Source organism: Panthera uncia, chromosome B1 (genome assembly GCF_023721935.1).
Source record: "Panthera uncia isolate 11264 chromosome B1, Puncia_PCG_1.0, whole genome shotgun sequence".
Lineage (NCBI taxonomy): Eukaryota > Metazoa > Chordata > Mammalia > Carnivora > Felidae > Panthera > Panthera uncia.
Genome location: NC_064811.1, coordinates 165,967,247 through 165,991,031, shown reverse-complemented (window position 1 = coordinate 165,991,031; position 23,785 = coordinate 165,967,247). Strand labels below are relative to the sequence as shown.

General features: G+C 37.3%; 1 protein-coding gene across 2 annotated transcripts in view; it reads right to left on the bottom strand.

Annotated features, from left to right (window-relative positions):
* PPP3CC (protein phosphatase 3 catalytic subunit gamma) overlaps positions 1-23,785 on the bottom strand; it is a 98,578-nt gene that overhangs the window by 54,307 nt on the left and 20,486 nt on the right. For both annotated transcript variants that reach the window (XM_049631551.1, XM_049631550.1), the window contains exons 2-3: positions 4,298-4,495; positions 3,849-3,973 (exon numbers count right to left, since the gene is read on the bottom strand). In XM_049631551.1, coding sequence (XP_049487508.1) covers positions 3,849-3,973; positions 4,298-4,495 — 323 coding nt within the window. The remainder of the gene's footprint in view (positions 1-3,848; positions 3,974-4,297; positions 4,496-23,785) is intronic.

The window sequence follows — 23,785 nt, the reverse complement described above, 5'->3', positions numbered from 1 at the left end:
ACCAATCACTGGTGACAAGGAATGGGTTTATATGACTAGCTCAGACCAACCAATTCATTCCCTGGGGCTGGGTTAAGGGCTTCCCCAAAGTGAAATCAAAGGTTTTCTCTGAAACCCCAATCTCACTTATCTGAAAAAAATAGAATTTTGATAGTAAGGAAGGAGAGAAAAGATAGGCAGCAAGCAGTATCAACAAACCAAACATCCAAAAATAAAGAATAGTGAAGTAAATTCTGATATTTTTACCATTAACCACAGAGAAAAGTGTTTTCAATACAATGCTGAGTGGGGAAAAAAAGACTACAAAAGGAAATGTCCAAAATGATTTCAATTTTCTTTAAAAAAGGATAAATACAAATGTAAAAGAAGAAAAAGGACTGCAAGAAAATACAAGATGTTGGGGCACCTAGCTGCCTGAGTCAGTGGAGCATGCAACTCTTGGTCCAGCGGTTGGGAGTTACAGCCCCACATTGGGTGTAGAGATTACTTTTAAAAAATAATTTAAAATCTTAAAGAAAAAAAAAGAAACTATAAGATATTAACAGTGATTATATGTGATTTATACAAGTTTTTGTTTTCTTAGAGTCTACATTTCCCAATTTTTCTACAAAAATGAACTATTTACAACAACAAAAATGTAATAAGGACTCCATTGCCTTATTTTCATCCATTTGACAAAAACAACATACTCGTACTTATCAAGGACACTGATAAAAAAAAAACAACTGTGATCCAGTATATACCTATATCATGCTGGACTAAGCTGTAGCCTACAGAAGTTTATAACCTTGGTAGTTTATAAGTAGGTGACTTCCAACTAACACTATATACACCCTGAATTTTAGTTTTAAAACTGGTATAAAATAGCATTGTCACTTTAATGTTTTGATCCATTTACCTCTTAAGCTATTCCAGAAAAATCCTTTAAGTTAGTCAAACGTCAAATAACAGGATAAAGCCAAATACAAACTATGATTTATTAACATTCATTCATTGAGCAAATATTGATTGAGTGCCAATTATGTGTCAGGTACCATGCTAGTATGCTAGGTCTTAATATGAAGAATATTGCAGAAAATTAAACAAGCACTTTTATACAGTATTGAAAAATCTAGTTACAAGTGCATCTTTTCTAACAGACTGTCAGCTCCTATAGAAAGCATTAATCTTAAAAACAAACAAATAAAAATAGAAAGCATAAATCTTATTCATTATTTTATCCTCAGAGCCTGCCATAAAGTTGGCAATCAGGAAACATTTGTTGATGAATGAGGAAAAAATATGTAACAGAAAATATTCTGAATATAGTATGTGTGTACAAAAATCATTATGGAGTTTTTCAGTGTGTGCTTTATACTGAATGTATTAATGCATTGAAACTATTTGTAAATATGTCAGTTAACAACAACGAGAAGATGATTTGGCATAATATTATCTTTTTAAGAAGTTGTTTCATTAAATATAATGACTAATTAAAAATTCAGTAAGTTCTGTATTCTTCTCTTCAGCCTCTAAAACCTCTTCATGCTGGGGCGCCTGGTGACTCCATCAGTTAAGCATCCAACTTTGGCTCAGGTCCATGATCTCACGGTTTGTGAGTTCCAGCCGTGGAACTCTGGGTGAGCTTGAGCCCAGCTCTGGGCTCCGTACTCTCCCTCTCTCTCTGCAACTCGTGGAATTCTCTCTGCCCCTCGCTCACTGGCTCTCTCTTCTCTCAAAAATAGATAGATAGATAGATAGATAGATAAAACCTCTTCATGCTAATCAATACCCAAAGAAGTAAACATTCAATGTGTCTTTCAAACATCCACATTTTTGATTGTCTCTTGAAACATGATGTGAATAGGAATTAGAAAGCTTTTCCTTTTTAGACTATGTTTGCTTCCCTTTTTATTTTATTTATTTATTGAACTACAGTTGACATACAATATTAGCTTTTGGTGTACAACATAGTGATTCAACAATCCTATATATTATGCAATGCTCACCACAATAAGGATAGTTATCACCTGTCACCATATGAAGTTATTACAGTATTTTGACTATATTCCCTGTGATGTACATTTCATCCACGACTTATTTATTTTATAACTGGAAGTCTGTACCTCTTAATCCCCTCTACCTATATCCTGACTTCCTACTCCCCTCTCCTCTGGCAACCACCAGTTTGTTCTTGGTGTTTATAAATAAGTCTGCTTCTGTTTTGTGTGTTCACTTGTTTTGTTTTATAGATTCCTTACCTGAGTGAAATCATAAGTATCTGTCTTTCTTGGACTTATTTCTCTTACATAATATCCTCTAGGTCCATCCATGTTGTTGCAAATGGCAACATTTCATTCTCTTTTATGTCTGAGTAATTTTCTATTATATTATATCCATTATATATATTTATTACATCTTATTTATTCATCTATCAATGGACAATTTTTTAATTAAAAATTTTTTTAATGTTTATTTTTGAGAGAGAGAGAGACAGAGCATGAGCAGGGGAGAGGCAGAGAGGGAGACACAGAATCCAAAGCAGGCTCCAGGCTGTTGGCACAGAGCCTGACTCAGGGCTCAAACTCATGAACCGTGAGGTCATGACCTGAGCTGAAGTCAGACAATTAACTGAGCGACCGAGGTGTTCCTACCAATGGACACTTAGGATACTTGGAATAGAGAAGCATTTCAATGATACAGTCTGCAGGTATCATCTCCACTCATCTCAGGTACGTACTTGGAGACCTTGGGAATTTACTGAGCAGCAGGGCAAGAAGATAATTTTCTTAGCTTCTACCATTAACCTTTGTCCTCACAGATGACACTAAATTAATTTGGGGCACTGGCACATAACTCTGAACTTCTCTGATTCATCAATTTAGACACATCTATTTAACTAAAGAGTTCTGCCAGCTTTAGAATAACCACTGCTTCTTTAAGCACTAGGTGAGAGAGTTGACTTGGATTTAGGAGTGATGCTGCACAAATAAACTTTTAACCACTAGAAACACACTAAATACACTGAGACCATCACACTATGAGGGAGAGGCAGGACTAAAGACTACAAGAACAGCAAGCGGACTCAATTTCTCATCTCATGCTTATTCTTGGGCACATTATAAATTCAATTACCTGTACTATTTCAAAAGTTACTTGCCTTTTATTTGCCAAGCATGTACAGCTAAATCAATTGATATTGAATATGAATATGGTTCCACTGTACTCAAGTCTTTGCATGATGTTCTAAAATAGTTTTATTTTTTATACACAACAGCTTATACTTTAATTCCAATCATTTTTTCTCTTCATTCAGTTTTCAAAATACACGAAAGTAAATTTTGAGTTTCCATTAACTTCATTAATTTTAATCATTTTTTTTTATTCAATGAACATTTATTAAGTGCTTACTATGCATAACAGTATCAAAAATTATTCCTACAGTAAACTAAGTGCCTGGTGGTTTAGCATTGGAAGTTAATCTAAGAGTAAATTACAGCCCACCAGCTTGTGGTTTTAGAATTAGTGTCTGCTAATCCAAATCCTGTTTAGGGTGAATAGCAATTTATGCCATTTATATACAGCCTGTACACTATCTTCAAAGAGGAAAGGTTGGTAAACATTTGACTTACCTGCAAAGCTGGGTTTAATATAGCCCCTTCTATATGTCTACCACATATAGAAGCTACAAGAAGGAATAGAACTTTCTTACACCAATGAAAACATTTTTCTAACACCTTAATTACTAAAAGTAACAAGGTTTATAAGTTCTGCCAGTGTTCTCATTTTAATTTCTTCTACCGAAGAACAGAAAGCAAAGTTCTAAAAAAAGGTAATGAAAGTTCCCACGTATCCAATTTAATTTTTACCTCTATACTGAAATAGCCTCTGTCCACATAGTCACCCAGAAAGAGGTAGCGTGTGTTAGTAGGTGATCCTCCAACTTCGAACAACTTCATCAAGTCAAAGAATTGTCCATGAATGTCACCACACACTAGGAAAAAAAGGGCATAAGGTGAGGTGAAAAATGATGTCTTAGAAGAGAAAGGGCAGTACATCAATAAGATCACAGTTTAACTTTTAACTGAAATCACTTTAGCTTTTGACTGGACTATTCTATAATTGTAGTCAATCTATCAATACTGAATAGTCCCAAAGGAAATATGAGATATTTTAAGTTGTATTTCTTCAATAAACAACAAACAATCCTAAGACTACCTCATAATTCCTAGAAAAATTATCACACATTTTAGTTGGTTATTTGTAATAATTTTTCAAATAAGCTCAAATCGAAGTGCCACCCAAATATTTCTCATACCTGTGATTGGAGAATCTAGTTCTATCATAGTCTTCTCTTGTCTCAGGATAGCAGCCCCATCATTGATTATCTTTAAGGCTACTTCCTCTTCCAGTCGCCCTTCCTTCACCAAATGGTTTCTTAAGACATCAATTTTAGGTTTCCCATTCTCAAATACTTCCTTCAAAGTAAGCCGTTGGGTTGGAGGAAAGGGGACAGCTAGAAAGAGAGAAAAAGTAATTCAAAATACTTAAATGCATAGAGAACTGTGAACCCATTTTTTTTTAATGTAACAAATTAAACCTAATACATCACATGATTTCAAATCCACAGCAACAGAACCATGTGGGGGAAAAAAATCTAAGATACTATATGTTACAGAAGATTGATTCTAATTTTTAAAAAGGCCACAAAGTCAAAGTCAGTGTGTGGATGTATGAATTATACTGTTTTACATATAAACGTCAAAGACTTGAAGCCGATTCAGAAAATAAACTAAAAAATAGGGGCGCCTGGGTGGCTCAGTCGGTTAAGCGTCCGACTTCAGCTCAGGTCACGATCTCACGGTCCGTGAGTTCGAGCCCCGCGTCGGGCTCTGGGCTGATGGCTCAGAGCCTGGAGCCTGCTTCCCATTCTGTGTCTCCCTCTCTCTCTGCCCCTCCCCCATTCATGCTCTGTCTCTCTCTGTCTCAAAAATAAATAAACGTTACAAAAAGAATTAAAAAAAAAACAAACAGAAAATAAACTAAAAAATAAAGAACTAGATGATATGAGTTATCTTTTACTTATAGAAAAAGTATTAAAACTGAAACTGTGGTTAAAGAAAATGAAAGGAAAGAAATTTCAACACTAAAGGGTATTTATTTTTCCAAAGAACTGGCCTAATGGAATTGTGTTTTAAAAGTCTGACTTCAGCTCCTGATCGGGGCAATCACAGATGTATACTTTATTATTAAAAGGTAGCTACTTAATGGGAATGCAAGCTGGTGCAGCCATTCTGGAAAACAGTACAGAGGTTCCTCAAAAAAACTAAAAATAGAACTACCCTACGACCCAGCAATTGAACTACTAGGCATTTATCCAAAGGATACAGGGTGCTGTTTCGAAGGGACACATGCACCCCATGTTTATAGCAGCACCATCAACAATAGCCAAAGTATGGAAAGAGCCCAAATGTCCATCGATGGATGAATGGATAAAGAAGAAGTGATATATATATACACAATGGAGTATTACTCGGCAATCAAAAAGAATGAAATCTTGCAATTTGCAACTACATGGATGGAACTGGAGGGTATTCTGCTAAGCAAAATTAGTCAGTCAGAGAAAGACAAATATCATATGACTTCACTCATGTGAGGAATTTAAGATACAAAACAGATGAACATAAGGGAAGGGAAGCAAAAATAATATAAAAACAGGGAGGGGGACAAAACAGAAGAGACTCATAAATATGGAGAACAAACTGAGGGTTACTGGAGGGATTGTGAGAGGGGGGATGGGCTAATTGGGTAAGGGGCACTAAGGAATCTATTCCTGAAATCAGTGTTGCACTATATGCTAATTTGATGTAAATTTTAAAAAATAAAAAATAAAATCAAAAATAAATAAATAAATATTAAAAAAATTTTTTTAAAAAGGTAGTTGCTTAAAGTATTACTGATAATAAGCAAACACTAACTGGATGGAGCTATTTCTGAGAATTACTTGCTATAGTAACACAGCATAAACTTGAGAAGAATAGATAAAGAAGGTCTAGCTGTGTTTTCTAATCTGAAAATGCTAAAAACTAATTTCAGTTTATGCTGGGTATAAAGTTAATCTAATATGGTGAATTACCAACTTTAACAGAAAAAACCTTTGACATTTTAGACTTGACCATCATTTCATTTACCTACTCTACTGTATAATGTATTCTAATTCTCTATGATCTAATATCCACAAGCCTATAAACCATACATTTAAACAAGGGGTTCATTGTAATTTGTGATTTATGCCTGATGGTTCCACTTCTACTTTTATGAAAGTGTTATTAAGAACCAAGTTAAGGGAAGCAAAAATAATATAAAAACAGGGAGGGGGACAAAACATAAGAGACTCTTAAATATAGAGAACAAACAGAGGGTTGCTGGATGGGTTGTGGGAGGCGGGATGGGCTAAATGGGTAAGGGGCATTAAGGAATCTACTCCTGAAATCACTATTGCACCATATGCTAACTTAGATGTAAATTATAAAAAATAAATTAATTATAGAAAGAAAAAAACATTAAAAAAAGAAGATACATGAACAGTCAATAAGTCAATAAAAGATCTTTAACATCCCTAATCATCAGGGAAATGCAGATTAAAACCACAATGAGATACCATTTCATACCAAGTAGAATGATTATAAGAAAAACACAAAAACAGAACAGAAAATAAAAAGTATTGGAAAGGATGTGAAGAAATTGGAAAAAAACAAAAACAAAAAAAAACCCAAGTTGGGGCACTTGGGTGGCTCAGTCAGTTAAAGCGTTGGCTCAGGTCATGATCTCACAGTTCCTGAGTCCAAGCCCACCTACATTGGGCTCTGTGCTGACAGGGCAGAGAGAGCCTACTTGAGATCTTCTTCTGTCTCCCTCTCTCTCTCTCTGCCCCTCCCTCACATGCATATTCTCTCTCTCTCTCTCTCAAAAATGAACATTTAAAAAAACCTAGAAAAAAAAAAAAAAGAACCAAGTTGAGGGGTGCCTGGGTGGCTCAGTCAGTTAAGCAACTGACTCTTAATCTCAGCTCAGGTCATGATCTCACAGTTCATGAGTTTGAGCCCACATTGGGATCTGCGCTGATGGGGCAGAGCCTGCTTGGGATTCTGTCTCTCCCTCTCTCTGACCCTTCCCTGTTTGTGCTTTCTCTCTCTCTTTCAAAAGAAATAAATAAACTTTAAAAAAAAAAAAAAAAAAAGAACCAAGTTGAGGGCACCTGGCTGGCCGAGTCTGTGGAGTGTGTGGTTCTTGATCTCAGGGTTTTGAGTTGAAGCCCCATGCTGGGTGTAGAGGTTACTTAAAAATAAAATCTCTAGGGGTGCCTAGGTGGCTCAGTTGGTTAAGTGTCTGACTTTGGCTCAGGTCATGATCTCACAGCTCATGGGTTCAAGCCTGAAGCCTATTTAGGATTCTGTGTCTGCCTCTCTCTCTCAAAAATAAATATTAAGCCATCCATTGATGAATGGATAAAGAAATTGTGGTTTATATACACAACGGAATACTACGTGGCAATGAGAAAGAATGAAATATGGCCTTTTGTAGCAACGTGGATGGAACTGGAGAGTGTTACGCTAAGTGAAATAAGTCATACAGAGAAAGACAGATACCAAGTGTTTTCACTCTTATTTGGATCCTGAGAAACTTAACAGAAGACCATGGGGGAGGGGAAGGAAAAAAAAAGTTACGGCGAGAGCCAAACCATAAGAGACTCTTAAAAAAACTGAGAACAAACTGAGGGTTGATGCAGGGTGGGAGGAAGGGGAGGGTGGGTGATGGGTACTGAGGAGGGCACCTGTTGGGATGAGCACTGGGTGTGGTATGGAAACCAATTTGACAATAAATTTCATATTAAAAAATCACAATCAATCAATCAAATAAGTTCAAATTAAAAAAAAATAAACATTAAGAAAAAAATGTTTAATAAAAATTAAAAAATAAAACCTCTCAAAAAAAAGAGAGAGAACTAACTTGAGGGGTGCCTGGCTGGCTCAGTCACAGGAGCATGCAACTCTTGATTTTAGGGTTGTGAGTTTGAACCCCACATTGAGATTACTTAAATAATAAAAAACTTAAAAAGAAAAAAAAAAACAAGTTGAAATCTACAGGCACTATAAAAATTTTAGACTTGAGGGGCGCCTGGGTGACTCAGTCGGTTGAGCATCCGACTTCTGTTCAGGTCATGATCTCACGGTCTGTGAGTTCGAGCCCCATGTCGGGCTCTGTGCTGACAGATGAGAGCCTGGAGCCTGCTTCGGATTCTGTGTCTCCCTCTCTCTCTGCCCCTCCCCTGCTCATGCTCTGTCTCTGTCTGTCTCAAAAATAAATAAAAACATTTTAAAAAAATTTTTTTAATTTTTAGACTTGAAAATTCAATGTAAGTTTCATCATGCTCCTAGCTACAACTTGACTAATTTAGGCAATTCAAAGCTTATTGAAAAAATGTAGCTATCCAAACAGCAAATATTACTTTGAGAGGACCACATATATCCCAGTTTAATCAGGACAGTCCTAGATTTCCACTGCTGTCCTAGCATAACTGTTAATAGCACCCCCTTTTACTCTCACAAGTATTCCAATTTGAAAGATAAATCAGTTTAATTTGTGTTAATTTGTATAAGATATTATGATGAATCTTTTATTTATTTATCTGGTGAGTCTTTAAGACAGAGTGAAAGGTAAGTCCTAAACAAACTTACTTAAATTTTTACTAAAATGTAATGGCAATATGGTTGTGGTTAACAACAAAAATCCTTTATAGTTTAGAGATTCTTACTGAAATATTTTCAGATGAAATTATATGCTATTTGGAATCTGCTTCACAACAGTGGGAGGACAGGGAATAAGCAGGGGTACAGATGAAAAAAAAAACTGGTAAGGAGTCAATAATAACTAGTGAGGCTGGATGATGTTTACTTGGAAGTTCATAATACTATTCACTCTACTGTTCTAATATGGTTGAAATACTTAGCATAAAAAGGTGGAAAAGTTGCCCAAACTAAGAGTATATCTTTTTTTTTAAGTGTATTTATTTTCAGGGAGAGCAAAAGAGAATTCGTATATGCATGCAGGCATGAGCGGGAGAAGGGCAAAGAGAAAGGGAGAGACAGAATCCATAGTCAGCATAAGGCCCGACTCTGAGCTTGATCCCATGAGCCATGGGATCATGATCTGAGCCTAAATCAAGAGTCAGACACTTAACTGACTGAGCCATCCACGTGCCCCTAAGAGTGGAAGTCTTAGAGAAACTTTCTTTAGAGAAACTTACATGAGGTTCAATCAAGAGATATACTTAATCGCTTGTTTGTGACTTCAGAGAACCCTCAGTCCTATGAAATCTTGATCCAGAAAAACAAATGGAAGATACCACATTTAATCATTCCCCTTTTCATACCTAGTTTACCTCTTTTTCAGTTTTCAAACTCTTACTCTCAATTTCTAGCTAGCCAATCTGCCCTTCCCCATTTTGAAATGAACCCCATAAGAAGCCAGCTTGTTTTTAATCCCCACTTTGTAAATAATTGAAATTGGTTAACAAACTAAAAATAAAATGAAATAATACAAAATCAAATATATTGGAATTGACAAAAAAGGTATTATTATATATAGAGGTAGTTCCAGAGACAAGAGATCCACAAAATATTACTTGACTTCTACCACTAGTATTATACCTACTAATAAAAATAATTTTCCTCCATTATTGTTGCAATCAGGTAACAGTTTACAAAATAGGAAACCATTTTTCTTATGTATCATATAAGTTATGAAAGAGATAAGCAACCTAAAGAACTTCTGAGAAAAAAAGTTAGAAAGATATTTTTTCTTTCTTTCAAAGTCTCTAGTTGCAATTTACTTAAAACAAATAAACAAGTCACCTAATTAAATGAAAGCAAAAGCAAGGTTGAAATGGATCAAGGGGATTATGCCCAGCTAAGAGAAATGGGACACAGCTGATCCAGGAACACTAAGAGGAATTAAGATTGGCTTGAGACAACATACATAACAGAAAGTTCCAGAAGAATCCTAAGTTTTTAGGTAAGGGCAAATAAATTCAATTTCCTTCAAATCAAAAGAAAAGAATCTTCAACTTTAAAGGAGTGGGTCCTATCCCCTCTCAAGTTACTCCTAGCTATGTTTAGAAGCCCTAAATTACAACTTCCTTCCTTTATTAGACAGTTGTATACACAATATGTTGAGGTTGATTCATAGAAGAATGGGAACAGCCACCATCCTGAGAAGACTAAAGGGAATCTAGCTAAGTTTGGTCATGATAGGAAATAGCAGGAACTTTCCAATTAAATTTTAAAACCCCATTTTTAAGGGCTTCTGGCTGGCTCAGTCGGTTAAGCGTCTGACTCTTGATCTCGGCTCAGGTCATGATCTCTTGGTTCATGAGACTGAGTTGGGCTCCTAGTGACAGTGCAGAATCTGCTTGGGATTCTCCCTCTCCCTCTGCCCCTCCTCCACTTGTGCTCACTCTCTCTCTCTCAAAGTAAATAAACTTAAAAATAAAATAAGTTCTCGAGTGAAATTTTAAAACTCTATTTTTATTTTTTTTTAATGTTTATTTATTTTTGAGAGAGACAGAGAGAGAGAGAGACAGAGTGTGAGTGGGGAGAGGGGCAGAGAGAGAGGGAGACACAGAATCCAAAGCAGGCTTCAGGCTCTGAGCTGTCAGCACAGAGCCTGACTCAGGTCTCGAACTTACAAACTGAAATCAGAAGCTTAACCAACTGAGCCACCCAGGCACCCCTGAAGTAAGCGTTTTTAAATGAAAGAACCAAAATGTCACTAGTGTCAGCGCTCAAGTTACTTACTGCTTTACTGGTTATATCATATCCTAATTTGGGGGGGAGAGCAGTCCCTTCATCTTTAATATAGGTCTGTTATTTTATAAACTACAACCCTTACCAATGAGAAAGGAGACTTAACAGAGGGTTGAAGGGTCTCAAAACACCACTACACAGTTAAAAAAAAAAATGTGAACCGAAACATCACTTATCCAGAAATGTAATAATTCATGGGTAATAAAACTACAGTATTTTTCTTTTTTTTGAAGAGTAGAGGAGGTACTTGTTATTCAAAGATGACTGGTACTAAGAAAGGCCACTTAAAGTGTATCCACATAAAATAAACATACACAGTAAACTGTGGGGGAAAACAATTTGGCATTTTATCTTTAAATGCGAAACTAAGAATTATGAAAATGTTTCATTTCATAATACAATTTACAGCATGATCATAGAGTTGTTTTTACAAATACAACCAAGGATTTCATCATAAAACTTCTAAAAAATGATTAGCCTAAATTCTCCTTTGACTCTTAAATCCAACAGCCTATTTAATATCTGCTTGGAGGTTTAATAAGCATTTAAAATTTAACATGTCATGGAAACAACATAAAAGTGGACTGATGGATGAATGATAAAGAACTTGTGATACACACGCGCGCGCGCACACACACACACACACACACACACACACACACCAGAATATTATTCAGCCATAAAATATGAGGAAGTCCTACTATTTGTGACAACATGTACGGACCTTGAAGGATTTTGCTAAGTGAAATAAATCAGACAGAGAAAGACAAATACTGTATGATCTCACTTATATGTGGATTCAAATCAAAACAAAACTCACAGAAAAAAAGAACAGACTTGTGGTTGCCAGAGGTAGTGGTTGGGGCAAGGGAGGTGAAAATGGAGGACTATAATCAAAAGATAAAAAACTTCCTGTATAAGGTAAAAAAGTACTAGGGATATAATGTACAACATGATAACCACAGCTAATACTGCTATATGATAGAACAGTTGTTGAGTAAATCCTAAGAGTTCTATTCACAAGGAGAATTTTTTTTCCTTTTTTTTCTTTTTATTGTATGTATATGAAAAGATGGGTGTTAGCCAAACTTACTGTGGTAATCATTTCAAAATACAGTGAAACCTTGGTTTATGAGCATAATTTGTTTCAAAAACATGCTTGTAATCCAAAGCACTCGTATATCAAAGCAAATTTCAAAAACCATTGGCCCAGTTGTGATCATGTGATATTGAGTGTCACGTACTACTCATTATGCAAGACACTGCTACTTTATCAAGTTAAAATTTATTAGAAATGTTTACTCGCTTTGTAGAACACTCACAGAACAAGTTACTCAAAATCCAATGTTTTACTGTATATCTAAATCAAACCATCATGCTATATGCTTTAAAGTTATACAGTGATGTATGCCAATTATTTTTCAATAAAACTAGAAAAAAAATAACATGTCTAAAATTAAACTTATTATTTCCCAGACTGCCTCTAATCTTTTCCATCTAAATATATGGAAACATTGCTAAACCCAGGTGCTTAGGCCAAAAACCTGTGGGATCTTCCCTTAATCCTGACTTCCCCAGTTCTCCCCAAATCCCAATTTATCAGCAAGACTAGCTCTTTTTTTTTTTTTTAATGTTTATTTTTGGAAGAGCACAAGCAGGGGAGGGGCTGTGAGGGGGGGACAGAGGATCCGAAGTAGGCTCTGGAATGACAGCAGTGAGCCCAATGTGGGGCTTGAACTCTCAAACCGTTAAGATCATGACCTGGGCTGAAGTCAGACACAACCAACTGAGCCACCCAGGTGCCTCTCTTTTTTTTTCCTTTTTTAAAGTAAGCTCTGTGCCCAACATGCAGTTTGAACTCATTACCCTGAGATCAAGAGTCACATGCCACGCCGGGGTGGCTCAGTCAGTTAAGCACCCGACTTAGGCTCAGGTCATGATCTAGTGGTTTGTGGGTTCAAATCCCTCATGGGGCTCTGTGCTGACAGCTCGGAGCCTGGAGCCTGCTTCAGATTCTGTGTCTGTGTTGCCCTCTCTCTCTGCCCCTCCCAGCTTGTTTGCTCTCTCTCTCTCTCTCTCAAAAATAAATAAATGTTTAAAAAAAATTTTTAAAAAGTCACATGCCCTACCTGATCTCTACCAACTGAGCCAGCCAGGCACCCCTAGCTGATTCTACCTTTAAAATATACTTTAAATTCAAAAAGTCTCCAGCTAGCCCTCATTTATGTTGGGAGTACAGTGTAGGCAGGAGTTCCAAGCAGATGCAGTCACACTGAGTTTCTGTCTTTTGAAAGTGGGGGGAGGTTTTCCAAGGTGTATATTTTTTTGAGGCAGCAGTTTTAATTGCTTTGAATAAATATTCCCTAATAAAATAATAAAATAAACTCTGGATTCAATAATTTTTAACACATCCGTCACTACTACCTTAGTCTAGCTATGACTGTGTCTTCCAGATTACTGCAACAGTTTTCTAACTGGTCTCTTTTTCCACTCCTCTATTCTTGGCCTTTTATAGCAACTGAAGTGACCTTTCTCCCCCAGCTTCATTGACACAATTAACATGTAACAATGTGTAAGTTTAAGATATACAGCCTGTTGATTTGTGGTAAGAATGTTTAAGGGGCGCCTGGGTGGCTCAGTCTGTTAAGCGTCTGACTCTTGCTTTTGGCCCAGGTCATGATCTTGTGGTTTATGGGATCAAGCCCCACATCGGGCTCTCTGCTGACAGCTCAGAGCCTTCCTGGGATTCTCTCTCTCTCAAAAAAATAAACATAAAAAATAATTTTAAAAAATTCATGCAGTGGCATGTTTAAAAAATAAGAAGAGGGGCGGCACCTAGGTGGCTCAGTTGGTTAAGCATCCAACTTTGGCTTAGATCACAATCTCACAGTTCATGAGTTTGAGCCCTACTCGTGCTCTCTCTCTTGCTCTCTCTCAAAAATAAATGAACATTAAAAAATTTTTTTAATAATAATAAGAAAAAAAATAAATGGCTGTCCTATATTTTCCAAGCTATTACCAAATGAGAATATTTATTCACTTATTAGAGAGAAAACATTAAAGTAGATATATTCCTAAATGTTTCAAAATAATTTAGGGTGCTATATTAGAAGTTGCATAAACTAAATATTTTCTGATTAGCCAGTTGTTAAAAAATAATCAAGGTTTTGGGGCGCCTGGGTGGCGCAGTTGGTTGAGCGTCCGACTTCAGCCAGGTCACGATCTCGCGGTCCGTGAGTTCGAGCCCCGTGTCGGGCTCTGGGCTGATGGCTCAGAGCCTGGAGCCTGTTTCCGATTCTGTGTCTCCCTCTCTCTCTGCCCCTCCCCCGTTCATGCTCTGTCTCTCTCTGTCCCAAAAATAAATAAAAAACGTTGAAAAAAAAATAATCAAGATTTTTTCCTTCTAAATAAACAGAAGGGATAAAAATGCAAAAATAAACTATCCATGTAAAGTATACATTTTTAAAATACTTGATTCAAAATAAAATGGCAAGTTCCCAGTTTAAAATGAAGCTATCATGGTACTAAAGATTTTCAAGTCTAGCTTTTATCTACTTTGAACCCTAGACTCAGAAGTCCAGGTTGATTTCAAGATTATGCAACTCTGAGATCAAACTTCTCCCCGTGTGCACAACAACTTCCATTTCAGTTCCTTCCCAGTCCCAGAAAGGTGTTTCTGGAATGATTTTTTTCATCCCATTGTTAAAACAGAAACTCTCTTGACATGGTTGATGACCACATCCAAATTACATTTTGGACACTCTGCAAGGAAAATTACATAACAAAATATCTGTCTTTCCCTCCCCTCTCTCCTCAAAAGCAGAAGCACAGTAAGTAATAAACTATTTTCACTGCCAAGTAACTCAAGTAATGATTTTCCGTATTATTTAAAAACTCACATAGCAAGACAGGAGCCTGGGTGGCTCAGTTGGTTGAGCCTCTAGCTCTTGGTTTCGGCTCAGGTCATGATCACATGGCTGGTGACTGCAATGACAGTGTGGAGCCTGCTTGGGATTCTCTCTCTCCCTCTGTTTCTGCCCTCCCCCTGCTTGTTCTCTCTGTCTTAAATAAGTAAGTAAGTAAATAAATAAAAAATAAATAAATAAATAAATAGTCACATAGCCAAGAGAGCCCAGTCTAGGGGCACCTGGGTAGCTAAGTCAGTTGAGTATTGGACTCTTGATTTTGGCTCAGGTCACGATCCCAGGAACATGAGATCAAACCTGAGTTGGGCTCTATGTAAAGCCTGCTTAAGATTCTCTCTCTCCCTCTGCCCAGGCTTGCAGGTGCTCACTCTCTCTCTTTCTAAAAAAAAAAAAAAAAAAAAAAAAAGCCCAGTCTGTCAGTGTTTCAGCAGAAAGACACTGCACTGAGAACTGATATCAGTCAGTACCTTCAGCTGAGACATTCTGGCATGATAATATAAGAAACCAGGAGAAGAGGTGAGAGGGGGCACATAGTGCTCTGTTTTACTAAGTCTGGAATGTTCTTTTGAGAAATTTTTTCAAAGCGTTTTTTTCTCCTAAACTGCTGCCCCCACAGGGATGCCAGAACCAGGGGAATCTTGTCCCAAGGAGCAAGAGGGAAGAGCCAATGGAAACACTGATGTCCCTGGCCCATTGATAATAATAATAAACAAGGTACAGTGAAAACTCAGCTGTCAGGGACCCTTAGGGAGTGAATCAATTTGAGCAATGGAGTTTTTTGTGTGTTCTTTTACTATTTCATTAAATACTGAATTATGAACCTATATCAATACAAATATATACAACAAATATATACAACTACAAGCATATATAAAATTTTAAAAATAAAAAACACATTTATGAATCTAAAACAAACTTATACAGAATCAATGAAGTTATTTTAATGGTTAGGACAAAAAAAAATGACTAGGCAGTAAGTAATATGTCAAATGCCTCTTATTTAAAATCTACAAGTGTTCCAGTGTTAACTCTATTTAAAAATAAATCCATACAGGGGAGCCTGGGTGGCTCTGTTAAGTGTCTGACTCAATTCCAGCTCAGCTCATGATTTCATAGTGCATGAGAAATAAAAACATTTTTAAAAATTAAAAAAAATATATCCATACAATAGGATCTAATCTGTGACCAAGGAATGCATTAGAACAGGCACTAAGGAAATATACCCAAGTATTAGTGCTGGGTAACAAGATTCTAAATTATTTTATTTTTCTTATTACTTTCCTATTTTTTTTAACTTTCTCCAATGACTGACTTTTATTTTTTTAATGTTTATTTATTTATTTTGAGAGAGAGAGTACACACCCAGGGGAGGGGCAGAGAGGGAGAGAGAGAATCCCATGCAGAGCCTGACCTGGGACTTGATCCCATGAGCCATGAGATCATGACCTGAGCCAAAATCAAGAGCTGGATGCTTAACTGACTGAGCCACCCAGACGCCCCTGTATTACTTTTATAATCAGAAAAAAACATATACTTAGGAAGTCAGTATATATAATTATTTCATATATACATGATTATAATAATATTCTTTTAACTGAACAATAAAAACTGGAAGAAAATGATAAAAGTATAAGGAAGAGTGTTTGGACTACAGGTGATTTTTGTTATTTTTCTATCTGCTTTGCCCTACATTCGAGTTTTTCCAAGTTTTTATAAACTTTATTGAAAGAAAAGTAATAGACACTAAGGGGGAAAAAAGCAATCCCATTGGCAATAACTTTCCTTCTGTTATTCAGTTTTACGAATAAGACTTTTCTCATATCAGCAGAGCTGTATCCCAAGCTGACTCTTACCAGTAACATTCAAAAATTCAACCTCAAATTTAAGTTACACCTATAAACCACCAAGAGTTACTAAGATGACCCAGAGGCTTATGCTTAAAATGTTAAAAAGACATTATGGTAGGCTGGAGGTAGGCTCCCCAAGATTCATGGCCCATGATATACACACATCTCATCCCAGTTATTCCAGCAAACAGTGAGGTAGGTACTGCTGTGAAGGAAGTCTACACACATAATTTAAGTCCCAGGGGTGCCTGGGGGGGCTCAGTTGGTTAAGCGACCGATTTTTGGCATCGGCTTGGGTCATGATTTCACCATTCATGAGATTAAGCCCTGCATCGGGCTCTGCGCTGGCAATGCAGAGCCTGCTTGGGATTCTCTCTCTCCTCACTTCTCTCTGCGCTCCCCCCCCATTCTCTTTCTCTCTCTCAAAATAAATAAACATTTTTTTTAAAAGTCCCAAATCAGGGGCCCCTGGGTGGCTCAGTTGGTTAAGCGTCCGACTTGGTCTCGCAGTTCTTGAGTTTGAGCTCCCTGTTGGGCTCTGTGCTGATGGCTCAGAGCCTGGAGCCTGCTTCAGATTATGTGTCTCTCTCTCTCTGCCCCTCCCCCACTCATGCTCTGTCCCCCTCTCTCTCTCTCTCAAAAATAAATAAACATTAAAAAACAAAATTTAAAAGTTCCAAATCAGCTGACCTTTAAATGAGGTTATCTAGATGGGCCTGGCCTAATCATATGAGACCTTTAAATCTGGATCTAGAGGTCAGATATGTAGGATTTCAGAGATTTGAAGCACAAGAGGGATTTCATGTGCACGTTCTGCATTGTTGGCTTTAATAGAGAGGGCCATTTAGCAAGGAATGCAGGTGGTCTCTGGGAGTTGGGAGTGACCCCTAGTTGACAGACAGCAAAATTAGGGACTTCATTCCTACCACCACAAGAATTGCCAATGACCTCAATGAGCTTAAAAGCAGATTCTTCCCCAGAAGCTCCACATGAAAACTCAGCCTGGTGGGCACTCTGACTTCAGCCTTTGAGACCCTGAGCAGAGAAATCCATGTCATGATTGGACTCTGACCCACAGAACTTTGAGCTAAAAATTGGCCATTGAGTTTGTGGTAATTTGTTACACAGCAATAGAAAACTAATGCAGAGGCACCTGGGTGGCTTAGCTGGTTAAGCATCTGACTTCAGCTCAGGTCATGATCTCCCAGCGTGGGTTCAAGTCCCGCATCAGGTTCTGTGCTGATAGCTTGGAGCCTGGATCCTGCTTGAGATTCTGTCTCCCTCTCTTTCTGCCCCTCTCCCACTCTCTCTTTCTCTCTCTCAAAAATAAATAAATATTAAAAAATAAAAAAGAAAGAAAACTAATGCAGAATTCTTTCAAAATTATTTTCTACGTCCCTTCAACAATTATAAACACAGTTTTAAATACACAAGAAACTAACATGGGCTGTCTCTTAGAACTGAAAACAGAAGCCACACCTTATAACTGTACTATGACTCATAAAGCAGATAAACTGAACAGAACTAAACCACAACATGCAACACAGACTATCTATGCTCAAACTTTTTATTTTTCCATTTTTCTCCTTATCTATTTCATCCATTCCCCTACCTATCTCCTCTCTGGCAACCACCAGTTTGTTCTCTGTATTTGAGTCTGTTTTTTTGTTTGTTCATTTGTTATATTTTTTGAACTTCACATACAAGTAAAATCACATGGTATTTGTCTTTCACTGTCCAACTTACTTCACTTAGCCTAACACCCTCTACGTCCATCTATATTGCCTCAAATGGCAAGGTCTCTTTTCTTTTTTATGGCCAAGTAATATTCCACTGTATGTACATCTATATGTATATAGACATACACACACACATATACACACACCCCACATCTTCTTTATCCATTCATCTATCGATGGACACCCAGGCTTAGACTGCTTACATATCCTAACTAATGTAAATAATGCCGCAATAAACATAGGGACGGGTGTATCTTTCTGAATTGTTTTCACTTTTTGGGGTAAATGCCCAGTAGTGGAATTATTGGACCACGTGGTATTTCTATTTTTAACTTTTTTTTTTTTAATTTTTTTTTCAACGTTTTTAATTTATTTTTGGGACAGAGAGAGACAGAGCATGAACGGGGGAGGGGCAGAGAGAGAGGGAGACACAGAATCGGAAACAGGCTCCAAGCCATCAGCCCAGAGCCTGACGCGGGGCTCGAACTCACGGACCGCGAGATCGTGACCTGGCTGAAGTCGGACGCTTAACCGACTGCGCCACCCAGGCACCCCTCTATTTTTAACTTTTTGAGGAACCTCTGTACTGTCTTCCATAGTGGTTATATCAATTTATATTCCCACCAACAGCACACAGGGTTCTCTTTTCTCCACATCCTCACCAACACTTGTTATTTCTTATGTTTTTGATTTTAGCCATTCTGACAGGTGTAAGGTAATACCTCATTGTGGTTTTGATTTGCATTTCCCGGATGATCAGTGATGCTGAGCATTTTTTCATGTGTCTGTTGGCCATCTATATGTCTACTTTGGGAAAATGTCTATTCAAGTCTTCTCCACTTTTCTTAATCAGATTTTTTTTTTTTTGTATTGAGTTCAAACTCCTTTTAACACCAGATCCTTCAAATCCATATGTTCCAAGATAAGACCTCACACAAACTAATTTAATAGTAACTGCACAACACTACATATGATCTTACACTAGAACTTCACAAGTTCTACCAACTCATCTATTACACAAATTCTATCTAATCCTTGCTCAGATTACAAACTTCCACCCTAAAATCTAACAACAGTCCCTAATCTAACAACAGTCTCAATGAGCAGCCTTTCTTAACTGTCCTCCCATTTTGAGAAGATCCCAAGTTCCTCCAGTTCTCTCTGCTTGTTGCAGCAGGTTAAATAAACCTAACTTTTTTTTTTCTTAACTACAAATAAATCCTGGATGATCTTTGGTAGGTGGTTTATGGGTGTCCTACTATTTAACAATTGGCATTTCCAAGATTCAGCCGACCTCCTTTTCCTGGGGAGACGTATGACTCTCTGCCACAGTGTGCACGTATGTGACCACTGATTTCTACCTGCTCAAGGCCATCCTGCCTGTGACAGTGAGGTATCTGAGCCTCAGTAATTTTGTTGAGCACTTCAGGATTGAGGTGATAGTTGGGTCCTCTGACTTTAAGTCTTATCGATTATACTGTTCATGAGTGAAGTCTGGCTTCTACCTAATTAACAGCATTCCTATCATCTGCCTACTTGCTCAGTATCTTTTTTTAAGTAGGTCTATGCCCAACATGGGACTTAAACTCACAACCCCAATATCAAGAGTCACATATTCTACGGCCTGAGCCAGGCAGGCACCCCTTTTTCAGTATCTTGAGTGTCATGCATCTGTAAGACGAACTCCACAGCATAGGACAGACATAGGCCTAATATGTATATCTTCCAGCCAGCTCCAAAAGCTGACAAGTCCAGGAGGTCTTATCAGACCAGTGTCTTTACATAAACTTTGTACTGGGTCACATTTCCTAAAACTTCTTAAGGACTTCCTTAGTCCTTATAATCTTGAGATATGTTTTGCTTAGTTCTGTCTGCCTGGAGCTGAGGTTCTGCTAAGTCCTCAAATGATGACAGCCAATCTTTGGTGTCACTTCATGTCTTCTGGAGACAGGTGGTTGCAAAAGCCCCATCCTCACCAATTACCGTAGGTCACATAAGAATCTTCTCAGTCTAAATCCACGCCTACTCTGTGCTTTCTCTATCTACTTCTTTCCTGTTTTCAGATTATGAATATAACTCAACAATAATTTCACGAAGGAAAAATTCTGAATTACAAATGTCTTCTTGGGGAAATTTTGACATGAACAAGATTGTTTGAGAGGCACCTCGAAAGCAAAAAAGGAACCAGAACTCTGATATCCAACGGTTTGCATTCTTTAAATGCAATTCAAATTCTAAAACTGCCTCCCTGAAAGAATTCCCAAACCCCAGGGTAAAAAGCAGAAAGTTTACTGAAAAAAAAAAAAAAAAATCAGCCTTGCGTAGGCCTCCCAAATCAATTAGTCCATACTTTGATGTGCCTACAAGATGCAAAACCTGGAAAAGGCTAGTTGGCATCACCCTAGAAAGAATTTCAAGATTAATCCTTAAGAAACAATTAAAAGCCCTTAAAAATTTCAACTCTCTGGGAAGCTATGAGATTACTCAGTGAGAGCAATTCCTAACACCTCCAGAGTTTCCTTCTCACTTTAATATTGTCTTGCAGTTACAGTGATTTTGGAGGAATAAAAAAGAATGTGTGTGAAGACAAGGGAATATGAATGCATAGTATCAGAAATGCTTTTGTTTATCTAGAAATAAAAAGGATAACTTTGTCTTAAATAAGTAACGTATGATTTACCACCAAAAAGAAATGGTAATTATGTGGTGTTATATGTCATTAGCTAATCCTATGGTGGTAATCATTTTCCAAAATATATAGCTGTATCAAATCGACACATTGCATACCTTAAAATTATGCATGTTATATGTCAATTGTATCTCCATAAAGCTGGAAAAAAAGAGAAATTTCTGGTTGTACCAAGATGTGAAAGAATCTAGTGAGAAACAAATTTGACAATACACTGTAAGGGAAGAAGGTCTAAGAATAAGTACACTTTATTTGTCTGGGTTTGTAACAGTTACAAAAAAAAGAATTTGAAGGAAGAAATATATTAAAATTTTTGACAAAATTGGTCAAATATGAGAGGTTTATCATAAAAAATAAAACCTTATAAATCCTTTTAATGTAGCTTCTTCATGAATAATAGACTAAATCTAGAATTTAATTTTCATTTTGTTAAAAAAGAAAAATTAGGGGTTCCTGGGTGGCTCAGTCAGTTAAGGGTCCAACTCTTGGTTTCAGCTCAAGTCACGATCCCACGGTTCATGCGTTACAGCAATGTTCAGTTCTGTGCTGATGGCAAAGAACCTGCTTGAGATTCTCTCCCTCCCGCTGTCTCTGCCCCTTCCTCTCCTCTCCCAAAAATAAGTGAATAAACATTAAAAAATATAATAAATAAATAGCTTTGCTTTGTTAAAAAAAAAAAAAAAGCAAATGTTTTGTGCCCAGATAAAACATCCCTTACATCATCAAAATATTCTGTTAACTCTCTCTGCTTTTTGAAATAGTCTAGTCATAAACCTTTTTTTTTTTTTAAGTTCCTTACTTTTAGGGAAAAGTTAACTGTCATTTATCGCTGTTTTTGAAGATACTGCCTGGGGGCACCTGGTTGGCTCAGTCGGTAGAGCAGGAGACTTGATCCTGGGGACTTGAGTTTGAGCCCCACATCAGAGGTAGAGATTACTTTTAAAAAATTAAAAAATAAAATAAATTAAAAAACTGCCTATAACTGTTTCTTTGGATAGTCATGACTTACATTTTGTCAAATGAAAATTCTCTTTGATTTTCTTCTTCTGCAAATTCAGAATAATAAAACTGTTAAGATGCTTCTGACACCTATGACATCTTTGGGTTTATGCTAAATGATCATTAGGCAACATAAAGATTTGGTCCTTCATCTTATTAAAAATGTTTTTAAAGGATTACAGAAATTATTAGCTTTGTTTGGCATTCTCCAATTTTTAATTAACTCAAAACTATTATGAGAGCTTTTTTGCTTTATTAAAATTGGGTTAAAAGAAAAAAAAAACCTGATAAAGAGTTCAACCTTCCTAAGTTAATCATGTGTGAGTAAAATATGCTTCAATGTTTGTGTATCTTTCAGGTTAAAGGAAACAAACCTTCATATACAAAGACTGACACAACAGCTGTCTACACAGATTGTATCTCGAGGCTTAAATAAGTTTGTACTGGTGAAATTCATGATACATTTTATAGGGTAAATAAAAGGCCTGGAGATTTGGCATAGCACATTCTTACTTTCAGGATAATCAGTGACTAACTCCTTATAAAACTGATTATGGGGGCACCCAGGTGGCTCAGTTAGTTAAGTGTCTAACTCCTGGTTTCAGCTCAGGTCATGATCTCATAGTTGGTGAGATCGAGCCCTATGTCAGGCTCTATGCTGACACTGTGGAGCCTGCTTGGGATTCCCTCTCTCCCTCTCCCTCTCTGTCTCTGCCCCTCTCCTGCTTATGCACTTGCTCTCTCTTTCTCTCTCTCAAAATAAATAAACATTAAAAAAAAAAAAACACCTGATTACATACATCAGTAGAAGATTCTGGTTAACAATGCTGGTTAATATAATAAGTTAACTAAAGCCTATAGCTCAATATCCACAAGTGGTTTCTGCTTTTTCCTTACATTCACCTAAAGTTGCCATCTATAATCTAAGATCAAGTATTGAACTGTGTGGAGATATATCGAAAGAACTTCTATAAAGGTATGCATCATGCACTTACAACTATTGATGCTGCAGAGAATGAATTACATGTACTGCTGACATCATTGCTACAGACAGACCTTGTGGCTGAATCTGGGTTTTCAGAACTGTTTTGATCCAAAAGAAGACAACAATGTGAATAGACCACCTATTTCCAAGATCATCAGAACACAACCTCTCAGATGCCCAGAAGCCACTGATTACCATGTACTTTGCATGATTTTGTCCTTTATCCTCATGGCTATTTTCTTCTCTGCCGGTTCAAGATTACAGACTGTCAGGCACCTGGGTGGCTCAGTAGGTTGAGCGTCCAGCTTTGGCTCAAGTCATGATCTTGCAGTTCATGAGTTCAAGCCCTGCATCGGGCTCTCTGCTGTCAGCACAGAGCCCACTTCAGATCCTCTGTCTTCGTCCCTCTCTGCACCCCGCCCCCCGCTTGCTCTCTCTCTCAAAAAAATAAAATATTAAAAAAAAAAAAAAAAGAGGGCCACTTGGGTGGCTCAGTCGGTTGGGCGTCTGACTTATGCTTGGGTCATGATCTGACAGTTCGTGGGTTTGAGCACTGCATTGGACTCTGCACTGACAGCTCAGAGCCTGGAGCCTGCTTCAGATTCTGTGTCTCCCCTCTCTGTCTGCCCCTCCCCTGCTCACAATCTCTCTCTGTCTCTCAAAACTGAATAAACATTTTTAAAAAAGAAAGAAAAAGAAAAGATTCCAGACTGTCAACAAACACCCTGTCCTTTATTCTTAGTACTACCAACACCT